This window comes from Protopterus annectens, chromosome 1.part0, assembly GCF_019279795.1.
Source record: "Protopterus annectens isolate FY-2018-M chromosome 1.part0, PAN1.0, whole genome shotgun sequence".
NCBI classification, from domain to species: Eukaryota; Metazoa; Chordata; order Ceratodontiformes; family Protopteridae; genus Protopterus; species Protopterus annectens.
In genome coordinates this window covers 696,727,692-696,748,453 of record NC_056725.1, presented here as the reverse complement: position 1 = coordinate 696,748,453, position 20,762 = coordinate 696,727,692, and the positions used below count along the sequence as shown (strand labels likewise).

General features: G+C 38.2%; 1 protein-coding gene across 3 annotated transcripts in view; it reads left to right on the top strand.

The window, feature by feature from the left end:
• BLVRB (biliverdin reductase B) overlaps positions 1-20,762 on the top strand; it is a 464,958-nt gene that overhangs the window by 394,055 nt on the left and 50,141 nt on the right. For all 3 annotated transcript variants that reach the window (XM_044062318.1, XM_044062300.1, XM_044062309.1), the window contains one exon: positions 3,318-3,449. In XM_044062318.1, the coding sequence (XP_043918253.1) occupies positions 3,318-3,449 (132 nt within the window). The remainder of the gene's footprint in view (positions 1-3,317; positions 3,450-20,762) is intronic.

Genomic DNA, 20,762 nt, shown 5'->3' with positions numbered 1-20,762 from the left:
TTCCTAGTCACTGTTTTCTCTTCATTTTTTCTAGTTGATTTTCTTTCAAGCTCTCTAAGTTTCTTTTTTGCTGGCATCTAGGGTGTGATGACATTCAGAATTACTGGGCCTTATTTATCAAGTTTCTTTCTTTTTTCTTTCATACTGGGAGAACTGAAGTTTGTGTGCAGCCATCTTTGAAAACCAGAAGAGGTGTGGGTTATTTGGAGTTAGGATGGTGTTGAAAACAGTAGTTAAGTCCTCCTACATATTATATGATTTTTACATGTATGAATGCCTTGAGCATGTCATTTTAAGTGTATGAAGGAAGAGGTGTCCTACTATTGACACCTGAGGCACTACTGTTGATTCTGTCAGGTAACTATAATAGGAGTCTTGCTGTTTGACAACTTGTGTATAGCTGTTAAGGTAACTAGAAAACATTCAGTGTCAGTGCTGCTTGTTGAGATGAGGTATTAGCTGCCTCTGAGTGGTCCAGAAATAAGATGGAGACATGATTACTGAAATTTCTGTTTTGTAAGAATTGGTATCCATTGCTGCTATTGGAGGAGATGCTTTAGGGGCTTCCCTTGTGTTAAAAGGTGGCGCTGTCTCTCGTGGCATTGGGGTGCTCCTTGTTTTAGTGTTCCATCCGTTAGAGGTAGCTGTGGGAGGTAATTCAGTGGTCCTTAATTTCAATTAAAAAGACAAGTACTGAATTCCTGTTCATCAGAAATTTCTTTATTGGCAGGTGAACACTGCTTAGAAGACTGGGCTTGGTTACCTTTTGATATTTTTGTTTTGGTTAACTGGGTATAGGAAATGTAGTAGGGGGAATTTCAGAGTTGTGATAGGGCCTGAAGGCATATTGTGAGGGGGGAAGTGTTTTTGTAGAAAAAGCTTTAGGATTTGATGATGGATACATCATTTTGGTACTTCAGAGTATGGAGGGAGTATTGCAATAATTGATTAGTTTTGAAAATTTGGTGTACCTCCTTTATGTAGTGGTATAATGTAAGAGGTTTTCCATTAACATAAGATTCTTGTAAGGATTCATTGATTAAATACGGAGAGTAGGTAGCTGCCTAACATATTCTTCAGGAACACTGTATGCTAATGTAGTGGGTTTTAGTTTATTCAATTATTTCTTTACTGTAGTAATTGGGACTGGTTCAAATGAGACATTTATTGATCTGTCTAGTACAGTTTGAGGTGAGAAGAGGTATATTTAAGTTCATTTGACTATGGTGAGAGGTAGTAGCTGCAAAAAGCTCACTGAACCTGTAAAATGTGATGGCATTAGTTTCATTGGGAAGAGGGTTAAGGGTGGGCTTGGTGGTTTTAGATTTGTTCTAGTAGAACAAAACAGTTTAGGATTATGGCTCTATTTTAAGACAAAAACATTTTTGGTAAGATTTCTTGGGTGCCTGTAATTGTGCATTTATTCCAAGCACTATCCCTAGATTTCTTTAATTGCTTTGTTTTTCATGTTAGCCATTGTGAATTCTCACTTTTACCTGTTTATATCCCAGACGTGCCTATTTTTGTGAAGTTTTCAGAAAAATGGTATTGAAGTAAGATACAGCATCATCTAATGGGAGTGTTTGTAGTGAGGTCCAGTCCTAATGTTTCAGAATCCCAATGAAGATGTCTTTTGAGTTAAGGTTTCTTACAGAGTTTAATTTTCTTTGTCCAAGTTTAAAGCTGCTTGTGTATTTGATTTTTGCCAAGTGTAATGTTTAATTTTAGTTCATACAGATTTTTTTCCAATTAAATGCTTGTTAGTTTTATTAGATTTAAGGGTATTTGCACTGGATTTGTGAACTGTTAACTTCAGCTTTTCAGAGTTATTTCTCAAGCTGTGTTACTATAGACATTTTTAATGGTTGGATTGGCTTAAGTGTAAACAGTAACCGTTTTTGATGTGCTTCTGTTCTAGCTTGTGGCCACATTGCCATAAAGACAAGGAAAGGTATTGGTACTGTAGGTGGAAACTATTGTGTTTTTTTTTAGGTATATTCAGTCAAGGTGGTTACTGTTATTCCTCTGAAAGGCACTTGGCTGAGTCTGAAATCCTACAATGCCAGGGATTATAACTCTGATCTGTAGCTGTACTCATTTAGGGTTGGCAGCTGTTGGCTGTTTTTTACCTGATACAGCACTGAGTATTTATTGTTGCCCCTTGGATGTTTTGTCAGTGTGGATTTTAAGTTATCAGCCTCGTCATATAAATTGGTAGCACTAGTGCAGATCAGACTTATCTTGTTTCTATCAGAAATGACTGCACTTGTCTGTGGCACATCGCAATTTCCATTGATGATATGATGCAGCAGAGTAGGACAGAGAATTACATGACATGCACAATTCAAGCCATGGCATAAAGTATAACTTTTAAGGCTATAGCTTGGCCTGCTTCTGCTTTCAACTGCATGCATTCATCTTGTGTCATAGATATAATTCTCTCACCATACCCATCCACTCCTTACCTCATTTTCTCTCTCCTTGGTGTTGCTACTCTCAAAAAAAAAAAAAAAAAAAGGAAATCTCATTTGTTCTTAACTATTTAATATGTACACAGTCTAAATTTTTATTATTCTCAAAGTGATCTTTACTGAAATGCTGGTTTTCTTTTCGAACGTGTATCTACTAGAAAACAGCACTGAATACTTTGTATAATAATTGGGTGATATGTATTTTTGATCTTAGTATATGTATACTACTGTACTATTCTATTTTGCTGGTATTTCTGAGGAGCTTTTCTCCCCGGGCCTCCACTGAAAATGGGCTTTTGGCCCAGTTAGACTTTACCACTAAAATGAAAATAAATATTACTGCAGTCTGTCTGCACTAATGTGCCAGTATTCGGCACTGAATAACAGTTTTTTTTACTTAAATCATTGCCATGTAATTGTCAGACTGAGGGGTCTGGGTATAGGGTGGAAGCACTGTAGTTGAAGACTTAATTAATTACTTCTGTGCTATATGGTTTTGCTGCTGCTAACTGAACTCATTGGATCCAGTAATTTCTGGATGAACTTTAATAGTGTCCTGAGGAACTGTGGCCCAGTCAAAATGTTTGCTGTTCATTGGATTACCTCATTCCCTTGCTTTGGCATCTGAAATAGCCATCAGACAAGTAGATGGCCTTCTCAAATTCATATACTGAGCTCATTGTAGTTCATGTAAACATCAACATTGATCCCTTGCTTTGTTGTGAGATATTCTGACCACTGTAGAAAATTTTTTCTTAGTAGTAGTAGTTCCTGTTGCCAGCCTTTTATTTAATTATTGTCACTTGGGCAAACACTTTGTGTTTGGTATTTTTCCATCTCTTTCAGCTTTTCTTTTATGGGATCGTTCAAAGGTTCCTCCACGTCTTGTTCCTGTGACTGAAGACCATGACAGGATGTATGAAGTCATAAAGAAATCTGGACTGGACTATGTGATGGTGATGCCTCCTCATATTGCAGGTATGTCAGACTCTGAATTTATTAACAGCAGTTTCCTATCTCCTAATATATACCCAGGAGAACAAGTAAAGGTACCCCCAGTACTCAATGAGCTAGAAAACTACTTCATAAACATTAGGTTCATAAATTCATACTAAGCTAACTGCCCTTGTGAGCCTTTTTAAGCCTATCCAATTATCTCTTGTGAGACTCAAACCCTGCATCTTGTGTTTGTAAGGCAAACACCTTAACCATTAGGCCACCCTCCCAACCCAAATTACAACTTTTATAAGTACTGCACAGTTTTCTTTTACTGAATTTTCTCTCTTCAGCTGTTGGTAATGCACTGTTAACTGTTAGTGAAAAGAGTTTAATTGTACCCTCTTACATGAGGTGCTGCTTTATTTTGCTGCATCTGTTTTGTACCTGAAGCAGTGCACCGTTCTATTCCTGAAATGTATCTGTCTGCAGTTCCAAGTTGTGAGTGATTTTCTGTAAATGAAGTTGTGGACATATTCGGTTTGTGTGGAACTATAAATTTTGAAAGCTAAGCTTGCTAAATAGTTGCTCCATGTGATGGTGATGCTAAGAATAACATTTGTTCAACTGTAGATGACTGATAATCCACCTTTGGTAAATTATGAAGTTTGTGTTGAAGAGAAGATGTATCCTTAGTTTTGATCATGCCAGAGTTTTAAATTGCACGCTAATAATAAGAGAATTTGAGACTTCATTGTCTCAGTTCTACCAGTTAGTAACTCTCTCTGGAGAAAGAATGGGGTCTGAATAGACAGGTCAGAAAGCAAAGGAGAGTAGTATTGCTGAAATTGAATTCATCCAAGTCTTGGTGAGTACCTTCATGAGGTGGACTCTGTTTTTCACAAAATCTCACCAAGATGACACTGATATATAGACTATATATTGTATAGCGTATATCATGGGCAGAAGTAGCTCAAAAATAAAAAAAAAAAAAGATAGCTGGGTGCATAAGACCCAGGATAAGAAATTGCCTAATCCTGGTAGGTGCACTGGTGCCAGGACTGGAAAATATGACTGTAGAATCCTCAAAATACAGGAACATTCCCACAATGGGGCCAGACCAGGCCCAGGGGGAGGATGGCCCCCCTCTTGTAGAAGGAATAGCAGTCCACAAAAATCACAAAAACTGATAGGCCAAAGAAGAGCCATAAAGAAATAGTGGACTACTGAGGATAAGAAAGAAATTGTGTTACTATTATGATAAAAGCCCAAAATTTCCAGACACAAGATATGCACAAAGATTGAGAGAAATCAGACGAAAGAAAAATGCTTCCACAAGAAAAACTTTCAGAAGCTTCAAATAAAAGCTTGTGTTCATAAGTACAACAGATTTGTGAAAAACATTATATAGACCAAGAAACTCTGATCTGTTTGGTAAAAGAAGCATCTGAGGAAGTGTGAAAATATAAACAACAAAACCTAGAGATTTTTGAAAATTATAGAAAAGAAATATGGTCATGGAAAAGAGAGAGATTTGATATGGTGCAATATTTATGCATAGTCATTGGAAAGAGAGAGATTTGATATGGTGCAATATTTATGCATAGTCAAATGCCAAATTAATCACTACAAAAAAGGCAACCCCAAAGATATTTGAAGAGAAATACAGGCGAAGGCATCCAGATGTGGAAAATTTCACAATAAAAAAATATCAGAGGGAATGTAGAAAAGAAGATTAGTAAAGTAGAAGTTAAAAAAAAAAAAACAAAAACAGAAGTTGAAGTGATGGAATGCCTATGAAGTAAAGTATTTGATGTAGGTTTAACACAGGTTACATCACAGCATGATGGAATGAGTCCCCAAAGTAAGGAGAAACAGGAAGATCAGGAGGCATCTGAAGAAGAAATATGGACATGGGAAAGAAAAATATTTAATATGGTAATATTTATGCAAAGGAGAAAGCAAAACTAATCAATACAAAAAGAGCAACAGCAAAGATATTTGAAGAGAAATGCAGGGAAAGGAATCTGGACATTGAAAACTTTACAGTACAAAAAATAAGACAGAGGAAAAGATTACTAATGGAGAAGTTTAAAGAAATAGAAACTGATGCTGTGGAGTACCTGTGAAGTGAAGGAGTCAGTGTAGAAAATCGAAATCAGAAAACACCACAGCAGGATAGAGCAATAGACATCAAAATTAAGGAGAAACCAGTGGAACTGGGGCAAAAGGTCAGTTGCCATATGAAGATATATTGGAGCCTTTTACAGTATAAATGTTCACTTGAAGCTGGACAGCAAGGGAAGGAACAGCAAAGTGTGGCAACTCTGACACATCCAATGTTGATAGGCCAGTGAGTTCCCATATGACAGAGCAAATGATGACACAGGATGAAATTCAAGGGAATGTGCACAGAAAGATGTTCTAGAACTTTCTATAGAATATCCACAGGAAATGGATAACAAAAAATGTGCCCTCATTTTAGAAGAAAATTATCTAAGAGAAGAGTTGGTTGATTTAATAGAGACAGGCATATTAAGATCAGTGAAAGAAATGGACTGCAGAAGGTCAATAAAACCCAAAAAGTTAAGCTTGATAAAGCAAATGAGCACAGTAATTAGGACTGTCCTTAGAGATCCATGCAATATAACAGAAATAAACAGGATATATTATTGTGCAGCTAAATTTAATAGATAAAATTCTACCACAAGAACACAGGATAGTAAGGGAAAGGAAGGAGAGAAGTCTGTTATCATAATGGAAGTATCGAACAGAGAAAACTAAAGCAATTAAGAACAGAAGTGTCACTGTTCGAGTATAGAACAGGGAACAGATCAACAAAAAAACCTCAGACATGATAAAAGCAATGTGTAGTATTATAACTGATCAGGATTTATTATGCACTGTTGCAAGTAAGAAAGTAAAAATATCAGTACAGGCAGAAAAAACTTAGAAGATATTCAGATAAATATAATGGAAAAGTACAAAATAAGCAATTTATTGACGACCCAAAAATTTTTTGTAGAGAATAGGGAAACGAGGTAAAAGGAATTGAAAGACCACCAAAAAAGAAGAAACATGCATTTTGGAGAAGTATTTATGAAGATCCTGTGGAACATAAAGATGCTAAATGGATAGAAGAAGTAAAAGAAAGAATAAGAAGTTTAAAGGTACAGGATATGAAATGTGATGAAGTAACAGCCAGAGAGATTGAAACAAAGTTAAGAAAAGCCTCTAATTGGAAAACTCAGGCCCAGATGCAGTACCTAACGTCTGGTTAAAAGTATCTTTGCATGAAGATTTAGCCATGGCTAAGAACTATTTACATGTGCACCCTGAAAAGACACCAACCTCGTTAACAAAAGGAAAAGAAATGCTCCTACTTAAGAGTGAACCTGCAAGCTACCCTAAAAATTATAGACCAATAACTTGCCTTCCGACGATGTATAAACTATACACTGGAACTGATGCTGACGGAGTTTAGTCATTTAGAAGAAAACTTAATTATGGCAGTAGAACAAAAGGGCAGTTAAGAGTCCTATGGAACAAAGGGCCATTTGTTAAATAAAGTCATAGTGGAGAACTGTAAAAAGAGCAAGAATCTAAGTATGGCATGGATTGACTACAAAAAGCATTTGGCAGTTTCACACATCCATGGATAAGAGTGCTAAGAATGTATAAAATACACTCTGTACAGATAAATATCACAGTGACCATGAAACAGTAGCAAACCACTTAGCAGTTAAGCCATGATAAAGGACAAATTATTATTCCAGGGATAAAAATCCAAAGGGGATATTTCAGGATGGCTCCGTCACCATTGCTGTTTTACCTTGCCCTTAACCCATTAAGCTGTTTGCTTTAACAGATTAGGTAAAGGGTATAGTTTGGATCCCAGAAAGCAGTAAAGTGTAATGACTTCTCATCTTCTCTTTGTCAGTGATTTAAAACTATATGAATCATCAGATGAGGAAGTGAAAGCACAACTGCAAGTAGTCAAAACTTTTTCAGATGATATAAGAATGTCAGTCTTTAAAGCAGGAAAGCTGCAGCACCACGAAAACATCAATTTGGGACAAGAATGTGATAAAAGAAGTTGAGAAAGAGGCAGTGGTGCCCGGTGACTTCAAATTAAAGGGGGGCTGCAGGAAACAGCTGAATGGGTGGGGCCAATGGGAAGGGGTGTGGCCAGCTAGAAAGGGGTGGAGCTGTGCTCAAAACCACAACAACTGAAACTTTAATTAAATACGCTGCCCTGGGTGCCAAACCGTCATTACGAGAGTCCAGTCAAGACAAAATGAAGTGTAGAAAAAATATTTCAATCAATTGGCTACATGACAGCTTACTTAGTATCTAGATGGAAACAAAAAGGTTGAGGCATGAAAATATAAATTACTTTTTAAATGCATTCCTGGAATGCCAGTCAAAATCAAGTATAAAAAAAACAAGCAGCACTCCATTCAAACCAGTTCTCCTTGCACTGCAGTTCTAATTGTAATTTATCTTCACCTTTATAAAAGTACCAAGTAAAATGCTGAAAGTAGCAATCTCTGTGATACCCCCACTTGTAAAAATGTTTCTCATCGAAAAAGACCTGCTGCCTAACAACAATCTACTTGTTTCATGGGGAAGACATGATCAAAGTAAACAATGAACAGTAAACAAGCAAGCTCAAGATAAATTGCTTAAAGGATTCCTGCACAAGTTATGGACCACACATGATTGGCATTCTGTCTAGTTTACGGGTAAAGCCTGCAAAGATGACTGCAAGTCTACAACAAATGTAATGAGCTTCTGAAGATACTGTAATCCTGTCCTTTATTACAAACACTGTCCCATGAATTTCAATACCTAAGGCTTCTACTTTATCTAGTTATATAAATCTTCACAGCATGGCAACAACAAAAAGGCTTTCAGTGTTAGTAATTCTTTAACAGTATGCTTATTAAAGCTTACTTGCATCTTACAATCTCCTACAAGCTTACCTGATCATTAAGCATTGCTACTTAAACACAGAGCAATAAGGCACTGTGACAGCATGCATTTTCTGAATATTATGCATAAGTCAAAAGTATAATAATATGACAGAAAATCAGAATATTCTGCAAAAATCAAGGACAGATGAAAAGCCACTGTCATACTTGTGTCTACCTTGGATGGGGGAATACTCTGCACACTTACACTGCATAACTGCTCCTTGCCTTGCTTGGACACATCTAGAGTCAGTACATGGGGGAGTGGGGTGCAACAAGTATGTCACAATTTGATGTGTCTCTGGCTGATGGTGATGGCTCTGACACTTGTACCTCTCAACCTCAGAGCAAGAAATCTGGACAAAGCCATACATAGAAATGGGACAAAAGCCCAAAAATAAGGACAATTTTTAAATACTGCTCTTATAAACTTAGAAAGATAATAGAATAGTAGCAGGCCTTGCATTAGTATGAATTTTTTGAAGGGTATGAAATCTGAAACTCAAATGTCTGCCATTATTTTCTAACTTCAATCTTTAATGATTTGCCACTAATTTGCCAGAAAACCACAATTTTATGAAAAACGGACCAAAAATGTAATGCAAAAATATAAAATTGCCACACAATACAGCTGAGAACCTTTCAAAGAAGGGACACCTTTCTAATATTAGTACTGTTAACTTGAACAGCCGACAAAATAAGAGAATCTACATGCATTTCTGAAATAAATATAATGTATAACTCTGATCATTACAGTTATTTATAATTGTAAACCCTCCACGTTTTCTTCCAAAATTGCCATTTTGCAGAGGGATTATTAGGGGGAGAGCAACATTTTGAGCCGAAATTGGGGACAGTTGAAAGGTTTGGAAATTCCTAATTCTATAAAGCGATTTATTTGCACGTGTCTCTCAACCTCTTAATGCAGGAAATCTGGACAACGCCAAATATATTGGGGGAACATACAAACAGTACTAAAAATTGCTCTTGTATAAACTTAAGACACTTGATAGAATAACAGGTCTTGCTTTAGCATGCATTTTTCTGAAGGTTATGATTTCTGAAACTCAATGTCTGTCATTATTTAGCGACTTCATTCCTAAATGATTTGCCAGAAAACCACACATTTTATGAGGAACAAACCAAAAATAAGAAGCAAAAATCTATTCATTCTGCAAAAATCTGGACAGTTGAGAGGTATAGTTCAGCTGGGGTTGTCTTTGAGTTTGCTGCCCTTCCCCCCTCCTAAAATCATGGTTTCAATTGAGCCTCCCCCCTGCAGTCATTCCAATTTTCCATTCCTTGGTTATTTCACCCAATTTACCATAAACACTGTAATGTGCATACTGCTTTACTTTTGTGATGATTTGTATTTCATTTCAAAGTTTTATTTTGCGTTTTACAGCACAAACACTAATAGATATTTGCTAAACAAAGCAATGCAGTCTCACAATGAAAATAGACTTTGCATTAAATCTTCTCTGCCCTTGAAACTCACATTCATTGAAACAACATTGAAACCCACATTCAAAGAAAATACATTTTTGCCAGTGGCAGATGAAGATTAACTTTGGGCTGTTTTCAAATCACAGGCCCCTTGCACACGAAACATACATATGCTCTTTGATACACCTTCCTGATTGTATTAAATTATATTCCTTGTGTAATACAGTACAGTTTTAGAGGGGGTTTTAAATGTATTGTTTTGAACATTTTTCCAGTAAACGATGAAACAAAATGCATGCACCAATAATGACAAAACTGCCCAGTTCAGAACATTTCCATCATAAAAGTCTACTCAAACTTCTACAGTCCACAAGTATCAGTAAATCTGCACAATCTCTGAAGAAGTAAAAGTCATCTAAATAATTCCACATTAAAGAGATGTGTAACTAATGAAGAGGTTACTGCTAGCAAACAACTTTACATTTCATTGTTTCATCTACAAATAAAGTGCCTGTTGCCCTTGAGGAATAAATTGCCTATGTTACTCTCAAAAAATGATAAGCTAGTAATATTGCAATAGGGAATGGATGGCAAACTGATCATAGTTACTAGGTATCTTCACCAAAAAGGACTGCAGCATCCAACCCATTTGCAACACAGTACAGTATTAGCAATGCATCTACCTACTGTGAGACTAGAACTCACAGCCTTCTGCATCAAAAGCACGTACACTACTTGTTGTGCTATTAACAGTGCAAGCAGACTCAGCATAAGCAACACTAAACTTGCTCACCTGCAGCTCTCCGCTCCTTGTAAAATCTACTCAACACTCGGCTGCATCTCTGAACTTTGCAGCACAAGAAATCTGGAAAAAGCCAAACTTTATTGGGGGGGGGGGGGACAAAAGCCCCAAAACTAGGGACACATGTTAAACATTGCTTGTATAATGTTGGAAAATTGATAGAATAAAATGCTGTGTTACCACCATACATTTCACTGCCAAGACTTGAACCCAGGACCCTGTGCAAAACGGTCAGAGCAATATACCACTATGCCAAATCAGCTGTTTTGTAAAAGGGAGGAAGACTAACTTAAATGGCTACCATTTAGTTAATTCAGTTCTCACTATAGCTGTCAACCTCTTAGCACAAAACACCTGGACAAAACCAGTAATGGGGGAATACAGCCCCTAAACATATTCAGTGAATTCAGTTCTCCCCATAACTCTCAACCTTAGCACAGAAAACCTGGACAAAGCCAGTGATGGGGGAATTCAGTCCCAAAAATAGTGACAAATTTCAGCTATCCATCTTATAAACTTAGAAAATTGCTAGAATAAAAGGTTTTGTGTTACCACATACTTTCTGAAGAATATGAAGTCTGAAATTCAAATGCTTATCATTGCTATTTATTTAACATTGTTAACCAGGAAAGTTTGACTTGGAACAAAAGCCAATTTTCAGCAGAGGCCCAGGGAGAAACACTCCAGACATGTCTTTGTAAGATGGGAGGACACCAGAGCACCCAGAGGAAACCCACACAAACACAGGGAGGACATGCAGACTCCACACAGAAGGCACCCCAGTCAAGAATCAAACCAGAGAACCTGTAGCTGTTAGGCAACAATGCTCCCACTGCACTAGTGACCACGTAAAGAAACAAAAATACAGAAACCACAGATTTTATGGGGAACAGAACAAATATGAGGCAAAAATCTGCACATTTTTTTACAAATGGTGATTGGTAGGGAGTTCAGGCTCTTGCCACCTGGGCCCAAGGTACAGGGTTCAGGCCTGCGGTATTCTCTACCCACCACTATGTATCCTGAGTTCTCTAGCCACCAGTATATAGCAACTGGGGCATTTTATATACACACACACACACACACACACACACAGACACACACACGCACACCTATTATCTGCAGTACCTGAATTCAGTGTTCTCAGTTCCTGAGTCCATTTGCAGCTACACCGTATCCTCAGTCCTCCCGGCTGGTTTCCCTGCAAGAGTAGACTCCAACCTGCAGACTATGCAGTCTGGAATTTTTCCATTCTATGCGGTCGTCACCACATAGACTTCTGGGCATCTGCAGGGCAGAGATGCCTTTCCCCCTGTCCGGACTGCTGACACAGCAGTCTGGAGTTCTCCGAGTTCCAGGAACTCCAAGCACACATGTGCAGATTTCCGCACTCGGGAATGATTGTTTTATTTTGTTTTTCTTCTTCTTTCCACAGCTGGGGGGGGGGGGTAGAGTCCTGCACTTCTATAGCATGAGCCGGCCCTGGAAAGAGGGAGTGTATTAATATTTGGGACTTGAAGGATCAACAATAAAACCTGAACAAATACGAATAAAACTCAGGAATATTTTAGAAGACTTAAATTAATCCTGAAAACAGGGTTGATATCTAGGAACAAAGTTCAAGCAGTAAACTAATTTGCTGTGCATGTCCTAACTTAGTTTTGGAGTGAATGACTGGCCCCAAAACATGTTGGACAGGTTAGACAGGAAAACAAGAAGGATGCTTCATGCTCATCAAATGATTTATAAAAATCATTGCATACCAAGATTATATATTCCCCATTCCGAAGGAGGTATGGGCCTCCTTGAAATTGATTATATCCATAGCTCTGCAGTTGTGGGACTGCATACATATCTGCTGACCTCACAAGACCCAAACATAGTGAAAGTTTTGAAACATGAGGAGAATAAGTCGAGATGACTTCCCTGCTTAATGTAGCAGAAGCATGTAGGTGTCAAACGGCAGTGGAAATTTAAACCAGTAGTAGGTAAAAAAAAATTCAGTAGAACTGAATACGACAAAAAACAAGAGAACATAAGGTGAAGGATCAGATGAGATGGCAAGAAATGTGGAAAATGCATAACTATAGTTGCAAGTATAGAAAATTCCTGGAACATTATGTTAGTTCAGATCAAACACAGGAATGATTAAGGAGGTGAATTCAAACCAAACGATGAAAAGTTAATTTAATATTGGCAGCCCAAGATAGTGGCCTATGTACATATTGGTTTACAAAGTCCATTGAACTTGTGGGAGAAACAGACATTTCTGAATAAGTTTATACGAAAGTGGCAATCCATAGGTTATTACGCTAAGGTTTCTGGTTCCTGGGGTCTTTTGCACTACTTGACAATTTTTTGGTTTTGGTTTTTGTCAAGCCCTCAGGTGTTTCCAGTTTTTGTTACTTAGAAACAGACAGATGTTGGTTTTGTAAAACAGAATTGGAAAGTTACACACCTTGTTGCTGGTTGTGACATACCAATGACAGAAGGACTGTATACTAAAAGGCATAATAATGTGGCAAGACTATTACACTGGGGATTGTGCAAACATTATAATACTGAATTAGCTGAAACACTGGAAACATGAGCCACAAAGCATCACAGAAAATGAAGTCTACATTACATGGGATCACCCACTACCAAGAGTTCAAAAGATAGATGCGAGACAACTAGATATAGTGGTCCATGAAAAGTAGACAGAAGTAAATCTGATTTTTGAAGTTGTTACATGCAGTGACATTGTCTTGCATACAGAGAGACAGTCATAAAATATCAGGATTTGCAGGCAGAAATGGGAGCAATGTGGAAAAAAGATACCCAGAGAGTTCCAAAAGTAGTAGAAGCAATGTGTCTTATAAAGAATCTACAGTCATATTTAGATATGTCACCGATGCATGCAACTCCATACAAATTGCAGGAGTCATTACTGGGCACACTGCGGGTACTGCAAAGAGCACTTCTAGCTGACATCAAAGATCGAAACAATACTAACTTTGTGAACTTTAATCTTACTTTGACTTAGGAATGGGGTCCATTCCCATTTATTTTATTTTTATTTATTTGCAGTTTGTTTACCGGGATAGTCCGTTGGGCCGAGAAGAGCCCATTTTTCACTGGAGTCCCAGGGAGAAAAGATCCAAAAAGCAGTATACAATGTAAAACAAAACCGCTTCATAACAGCATTATACAATATAAACAAATCATTGCAGTTAAGTAGCATGGTAAAAAGAGGTGTAGAACATAAGACTAAAAATTTCAATTTACAGCAGAAATATAAAACGAGATATCAATAAATTAGTAAATATTAGCCAATACATTTGACAAAACAATGGAAATAACAGTAGAGGCAAGAGATTGGATCTGAGAGTAGAGTAGGGAAGGGGATAGGAGGAATTGTGTAGAAGTGAGGAGGAGGGTATAGTAAGGAGAAGTGGTGGGTGAGCATATGGTAGAGACGAAGGTGACTAGGAGGGAGTGTAACTAGAGTAAGAAGGAAGAGAGAGGTAAGCAGGGTACATAGCCGAGGGGAGATTGTGGGGTGAGGGCAGGAACATTCCCAGAGTGATGTAAGATGGGAGTGAAGCAAGGTCTTAAAGGTGGTCTGGTTATGGGTGGTGCGAATAAGAGGTGGGAGAGAGTTCCAAAGGTGTGCACGGGAGAAGGATAGTAGATTGTTGCCTGCTGGTCAGGCACGTTTATGTAGTTCAATTAAATTCTGGTTGTTGGATCTTAGTAGTCTGTTGGGTAGATGCATTTTGAGAGAGCAGGTGAGGGAGGGGCAGAGAGAGAGAGATTGAAGATAATTTTGTGAACATGAATGAGTTGAATGTAGGTAAGATAACTGGACAGTTGTGTAGGGCATTACAGTGGTGTTAGGAGGATTTGTGGCCAGTAGTGAACTTAGAGATTTTGTTGTAGCAGGAAGAGAGTTTTGTCTTTAGAAGATTGAAAGTTTGTAAGAAGTGGGGCACCATAAAAGAGCGAATGAATGAGGTATGTTGTAGCGAAAACAAACTTGGTGGATGGAGTGAGGTAGCAGTTGTGGCAGTAAAGCATACCAAGTTTCTGGTGGGTTTTCTTAACATTAGCTTGTAGGTGGGTGTCAAACTTAAACTGTTGTAAATGAGGACACCTAGCAATTTGGCATGGGATACTACCTCTAGCGAGGTATTGTTTAGGCTAGTGATGGAGAAAGATTTCTGGTCTATGAAGGTGTTTTTTGAGGGAGTAAATATCATGCGTTTTGTTTTTGATGCGTTGAGTGCTAGGTGGTTGTCTAACATCCAGTGCTCAGTATATGAGAAGGCATCTTGGGTTAGATTTAAGAGATCGATGGTAGAAGAGGTGGAAGAGATTGTCTAGTCATCTACTTATAGTATAAATTTAGCGTTGGGGATGTTCTGATACAAGTCATTTATAAAAATGATGGAGTAGTCGGCCTAATATGGAATCTTGGGTATTAAGGAAGGAGGAGGTGGCTTTTTTCCATTTGACAGCTTGTTGCCTGTTGGAAAGGTAACTAGTGAACCAGTTTATAGAAGAGGAAGAGAGCTTAAGATTAGAGAGTTTGGATAGGAGAAGGTTATGAGAGATAGTATCAAAGGCCCTGGATAAGTCTAAAAGGAGGGTAGATACTAGAGACCTGGAGTCATGAGCTTAGTTGATGGTTTCTAGGAAGGAGAGGAGAGCGGTGGTAGTACTGTGACCAGGACAAAATCTATGTGTTGTGGGGGGACGGTAAGCAGGTGGTTGTCTATGAGGTGGGGTATAAGTTGTAGGTGGATGCAATTTTCCTATAACGTTTAAGATAGGGGATGAGATGGCGATAGGTCGGAAATTGGGAATATTGTTGTGTTGTTGCCCCCTTTATGAAGAGGAATGATAAATGCCTTTTTCCAGAGTTTGGGTACGTAGCCTTTATGGATAGACCGGTTTACTAGAATGGAGATGGGGAAAGCGGTGGCTTCGGCAGCTATTTTTATTAAGTGGGAAGCGAGGTTGTCAGGGGCGTTTGTGCATGGTTTCAATTTCAGGGGTAGTTTTTTATGGTAGAGATGGGTGGATTTGGTGGAGAAGGGATGGCTATGGGAAGTGGTAGTATTAGGGGAGGAAGGGATAGTAGAAGATGAAGTGGTGTTGGGAAGGGATAGTAGAAGATGAAGTGGTGTTGGGGAAAAGTCAGTTTAGCTATGGAATCAGTAAAGAAGGTATTTAATTGGGTAGCTAAGTCCAGATCAGGGGCATTTGGATCAGGGCAAAGTCCAGATCAGGGTCATTTGGATCAGGGAAAGGTTATCTTTTTTGCCAGGATTGAGGAGGGTGGTGATACTATCCCAGAATTTTTTAGGGTTGGTCTTGTGGTTATTTTGAAGTTTGGAGAAGTAGGGTTTACTGTCAGATAAAATGAGTTTCTTTACTTTGTTGCAAAAGTAGTTTAGATTTCGTTCAGGGTGGTGGGAGTTCTATTTTTCTGGTAGTGTTTCCAGGCTTTGTCTCGGAGATGCATGATGATTTTAGTTTATTTGGTTAACCATGGGACAGTGTTATTTTTAATTCTTCTTTTAAGAAGTCCAAAAGGCAACCACAGTGTTCTACCATGACCACAAGTAGTAAAATGAAACACTGCAAGCAGCAATTATCACCAGCCAACCTAGAAGAAATCTGTTTTATTCACAATGTTAAAATGATTGAGTGCTTTCATCCCCATGTAACAGGGACTTCATTAGAATCAAAGTAGAAAACTGCCAGCTCATTTAAATAGTAAACAAGTAGTGACCTCACACAATTGTATAAAAACTTTTAAAGGTAATATTCCGTATACCAAAATATATAGCCAAATCTTAAAATACAACCAATATAAAAACTATAAGAACAATGTGCTTTATAAAAAGGTAAAAATTAAAAAAAAAAAAACGTATTTGATAATTTCCAAAGGCATATATTGTAAACCAGTAATAAGTGCATAAACATAATATTCTTAAGGGATGGCTTTTCTGATTAATATGGGTTTGAGGGAAATCTTTTAGTTTATTCCTGGTGTTTGTATGGCATGCAGTCTTATTTTCCATTTGATCCGTCTTTCCTCGATATAACTTCTGTAATCTACACCCCTGGGGTTTGGTATAACTCTGTTATGGCAAAAGAGAAATTAATAAAACCAATAGTGGTGTTCATACATCCTGTCCCCTAACCATCTCAAAGTTTTTACAATATGATAGGCTGGGCGGGGTTTACCAGTAGCGAGATAAATAACCCCAGTTGTCTGACAATTACCTCTGACAAAACACGCCTTGGACTTTAACGGATTCTCCAAAATTAGTGTCTTTTTGTCATAGATATATTTGCATTGTGAGCACATATCACATTTGGATGTGCCTGATTTATCTAAATTCCAACTTTGTGGAGTTTGTTCTAAGCTTTTCTTAAGGTTTATATCTGTTTTAAACACAAAAGTTGGCTTAATACCAATTGTTGACCGCAATGTGGGATTACTTCTCAAAATAGCCCAATTATTTTCTATAACTTTCCTAACTTGGTGAGCCCTTCCCCAGTAAGGAATAATCATAGCTCTAAGTTTTTTTTCCACTGACATCTCTTTCTTGTACTGCACTACCGAGTAGAGGCTTATATTTTTTCCCCATTCATTTTTAACATATTCCACAGTCTCCTCAACTTTTTTTTTTTTTTTTAATTTTTTTTTTATTTTAACATTTGTTGACCGGGAATGTCCGACTAGGTTCCACAGATCCTGTTCTCCTTGGAGGCCCGGGGAGAAATGCTCCAGAAGAATGTCTTTAGACAACTAGTTTAGTTTAGCAGGGTAACTTCTCTCCTAAAACATCTCGGCTACTTTATGCAGCTCATCCTCAATATCACCTACCATCTGTGTTATTCGGGCAAATCGCACAAGTTGCTGTTGACAATACTTTTCTTTTGGTGGTGCGGGTGGCTACTAGAAAGCTCTAAGTAAGAATTGCTGACTGGGTTTTCTATGTACATTGGATTTAAACATATTATCAATCTTTTGAATATAGGTATCTAAGGTATACCATTGGAGCTACTAGTATAACTGAATCTCAAAAATTGGTTGTTTCACTCAATAAATTCCTTGATTTTTAGCATCTGCACCTGTCCAGAGAATAAAGATGCCATCCAAAAACTGAACGTACATCCTCACATGTTTAAATAGTTCACTCTTGAAAACCTTGTTAAATTCCCATTCTAGTAACACTGGGTTTGCGTGTATGGGAGCACATGAGGCTCCCATAGCTACACCTTTGTTCCGTTTGAAATACTTGCCCTCAAAATATATATAATTGTAATCAAAGCACAAAACCCATAAAGTCAATAATTAAATTTACGTTATTAGAAAAATTTGTATTTCTACGTATACTGTCAGAAAATAAGTCCATCCCTTCATGTCTAGGTATTGATGTGAACAAGTCACCACATCAGTAGTGAGTTATATTGAGGAAAGAGAGAGGAACTGGCAAATAAGACTGCAAGCCACACAAACACCAGGATTAAACAAAATGATTTCCCTCAAACCCATATTAATCAGAAAAGCCATCCGTTAAATTGTGTTTATGCACTTATTATTGGTTTACAATACGTGTCTTTGGAAATTATCATATAAAATAATTTTTTTAAATTTTGACATTTTTATAAAGCACATTGTTTTTATAGTTTTTTATATTGATTATATTTTAAGCATTAGACATATTTTGGTATATGGAATGTTACTTTCTACTTTACTTTTAATTCTTTTAGTTTTGGAGGGAGCAAAGCTGTTTAGTAGGTTTAAGAATGTAGTGTTGAAGTATGTTACAGCATAATCCAGGGGGAGGTTTTTTTAGAGGGCTCCAGTCAGTGTGCATGAGGGAGTTAGAGAAGGATCAGGGTTGAAGTTATTTTAGAGAGCGTATAGAGATGTAAGTGTGAGGAAGTTGCAAGGAGGAGGGAAGGTGATCGCTAAGAGAGTCAGGTAGGGTACCACTGTCAGAGATGTAAAGGGGGTGTGAAACTAGAAAACAGTCATGAGTACCACCAGAGGGGCTGTCCTTGGGGGGCCTGGTGGTAGAGTTGATTAGTTCTGAGAAGTTATATAGGTTTAGGGAGCTAGTAGGAGATTGAATGGTGGACCAGTTAATATTAATGTCACCAAGGATTATGGTCTCCTTGCTAATATTAGAGGAGAACCAGAAGAGGATATCCTCCAGAATAGGGATATTGTCTCCAGGAGGAATGTAAAGAGTGGCTATGCATGTATGTTTGTGTCTGTTTAATTGAAGTAGGGCCAAAGTTAGTTTGGCATTGGCAAATTGAGGGATGGGTTTAGTATAGGGAGTAACTGAAAGAGAGGAGTATAGAAGAGTTACTCCTCCACCTTTCTTGTGGATTCTGTCTTTTCTAATGATATTGTAGTTGGGGGGGGGGGTGATTTCAGATTCTTTAATGTGGGGTTTTAGCCATGTTTCAGAGATGGACAGGATGTCTGGGTGGTTATGGAGGAGCCAGGCATGGAAATTATGAATTTTGTTACATAAGCGTTGAACATTTAATGTGGTGAAAAGAAGGGATTTGTTATTTGGGGAGGTAGAAAGTGCGGGTGACTTTGAATGCAGAGAGGGGGGAGCGGCCGGGGTTAGGTTGAATGTCACCAGAGATCAGAATGGTAATAAGTTGACTGTTGTGGGAAAAGAGGTGTTTAGAGTTTTTGGTATGCAGTTTGAGAGTCTGGTAATGTGTTGAAATAAGGTTGGTAGAGTAGGATAAGAGTAGCTTGGAAGCAGAAATAAGTTTATAAGGGAATAGGAAGTAGATGCTGGGGTAGTAGAGGTAGGGGAATATATGGATTGAGGAATGTTTTTCATTTATGGGGTGTGGAATTGTTGTGTGGAAAGGGGGGAGTAGTTAGTATTGGGAGGACTTGTGAGAAGGGTAAGGCAGGTTAGGGAGAGAAGAGGAGGTATTAGGATTATAATGGAGGAAAGATTTAGAAGCATAATGATAAATTAGTATTTCAAGATATGGTAGGATATTAATTGGTTGAGAAGTAGATAGGGCTAGTGCTATTGTGGGAAGAAACAGAGGAGGGGAGGGGTGGATGAGTGTGATGTGGAAGAGGGGGGAGGAATGATTAACTAGTGTGGAGGTGGGAGTGGTTTTTGGCTATAAGAGTAGGTGTACTGGGGATGGAATTGGGGGCAAGGTAGGGGAGCGGAGTGAGCCCATAGGGCAAACGGAGTGGGTAGAGCCGAAAAGGAGGGTGACCTACCGTGAACAATCAATGAATTTGGAAGACTGGCAGTGAGCAAGAGAGCAAGCTCAGTTAATTGTGCACAGGGATGCAACTATGGGTCAAGTACAGAACTGTAAACCATTAGACAGAAATAGAATTCACTGAAGTGAAGTCTGGAGACGGACTAGGGCTGCTATGGGATAAGGTTAGGAACAGGGAGTGGGTGAACACTGCCACCTAGAGGTGGAATTGCAAATTACTACTGGAATATTACAGATCCAGGCAGGGGAATGAGGAGAAGATCGGGGGGGTAATGGGGGAATATAGACTGCAGTAGGCTGCTAGCAAATGTGTGCAAGAGCACTAAGCTGACTTTGGTAAAACGAAACAGTGGAAATGACATATTAGTTAAGCTACTGATATTAGAAACCCAAAAGATTTGGAGAAATTTAAAAAAAAAAAAAAAAAAAAAAAAAAAGAGAAATGTTGGACACTAAATGCAAGCCGGCAGCTGCTGAAACCAAAATAATTTTTGAAACCAAAGTGTTTGAAGAGAAAGTTTGATTTTAGGTGTTCCATAGGTGGCAGAGAAGGGGACCTGTATCCATTTTAACAAACGGTCCATGTTTAAGTGGATTAAACTACCAGCTTTTCTCCCTGGGCCTCCGCTGAAAATGGACATGCATCCAGTCGGACTATCCCGGTCAACAAATGTAAAATAAATAAATAAGTACAACGTATAATTGAGAGAGCTTACAAGAACTTGCAGTGCTAATCCATGGAAGTCCCCTCACTTTGATAGTTTCTTTTTACCTCTTACCTCTCGGCAGTTCCTGTCCTTGTTCACTACATCTTTTGGACCCACCTTAACCTCTACCATGTTCAATCTG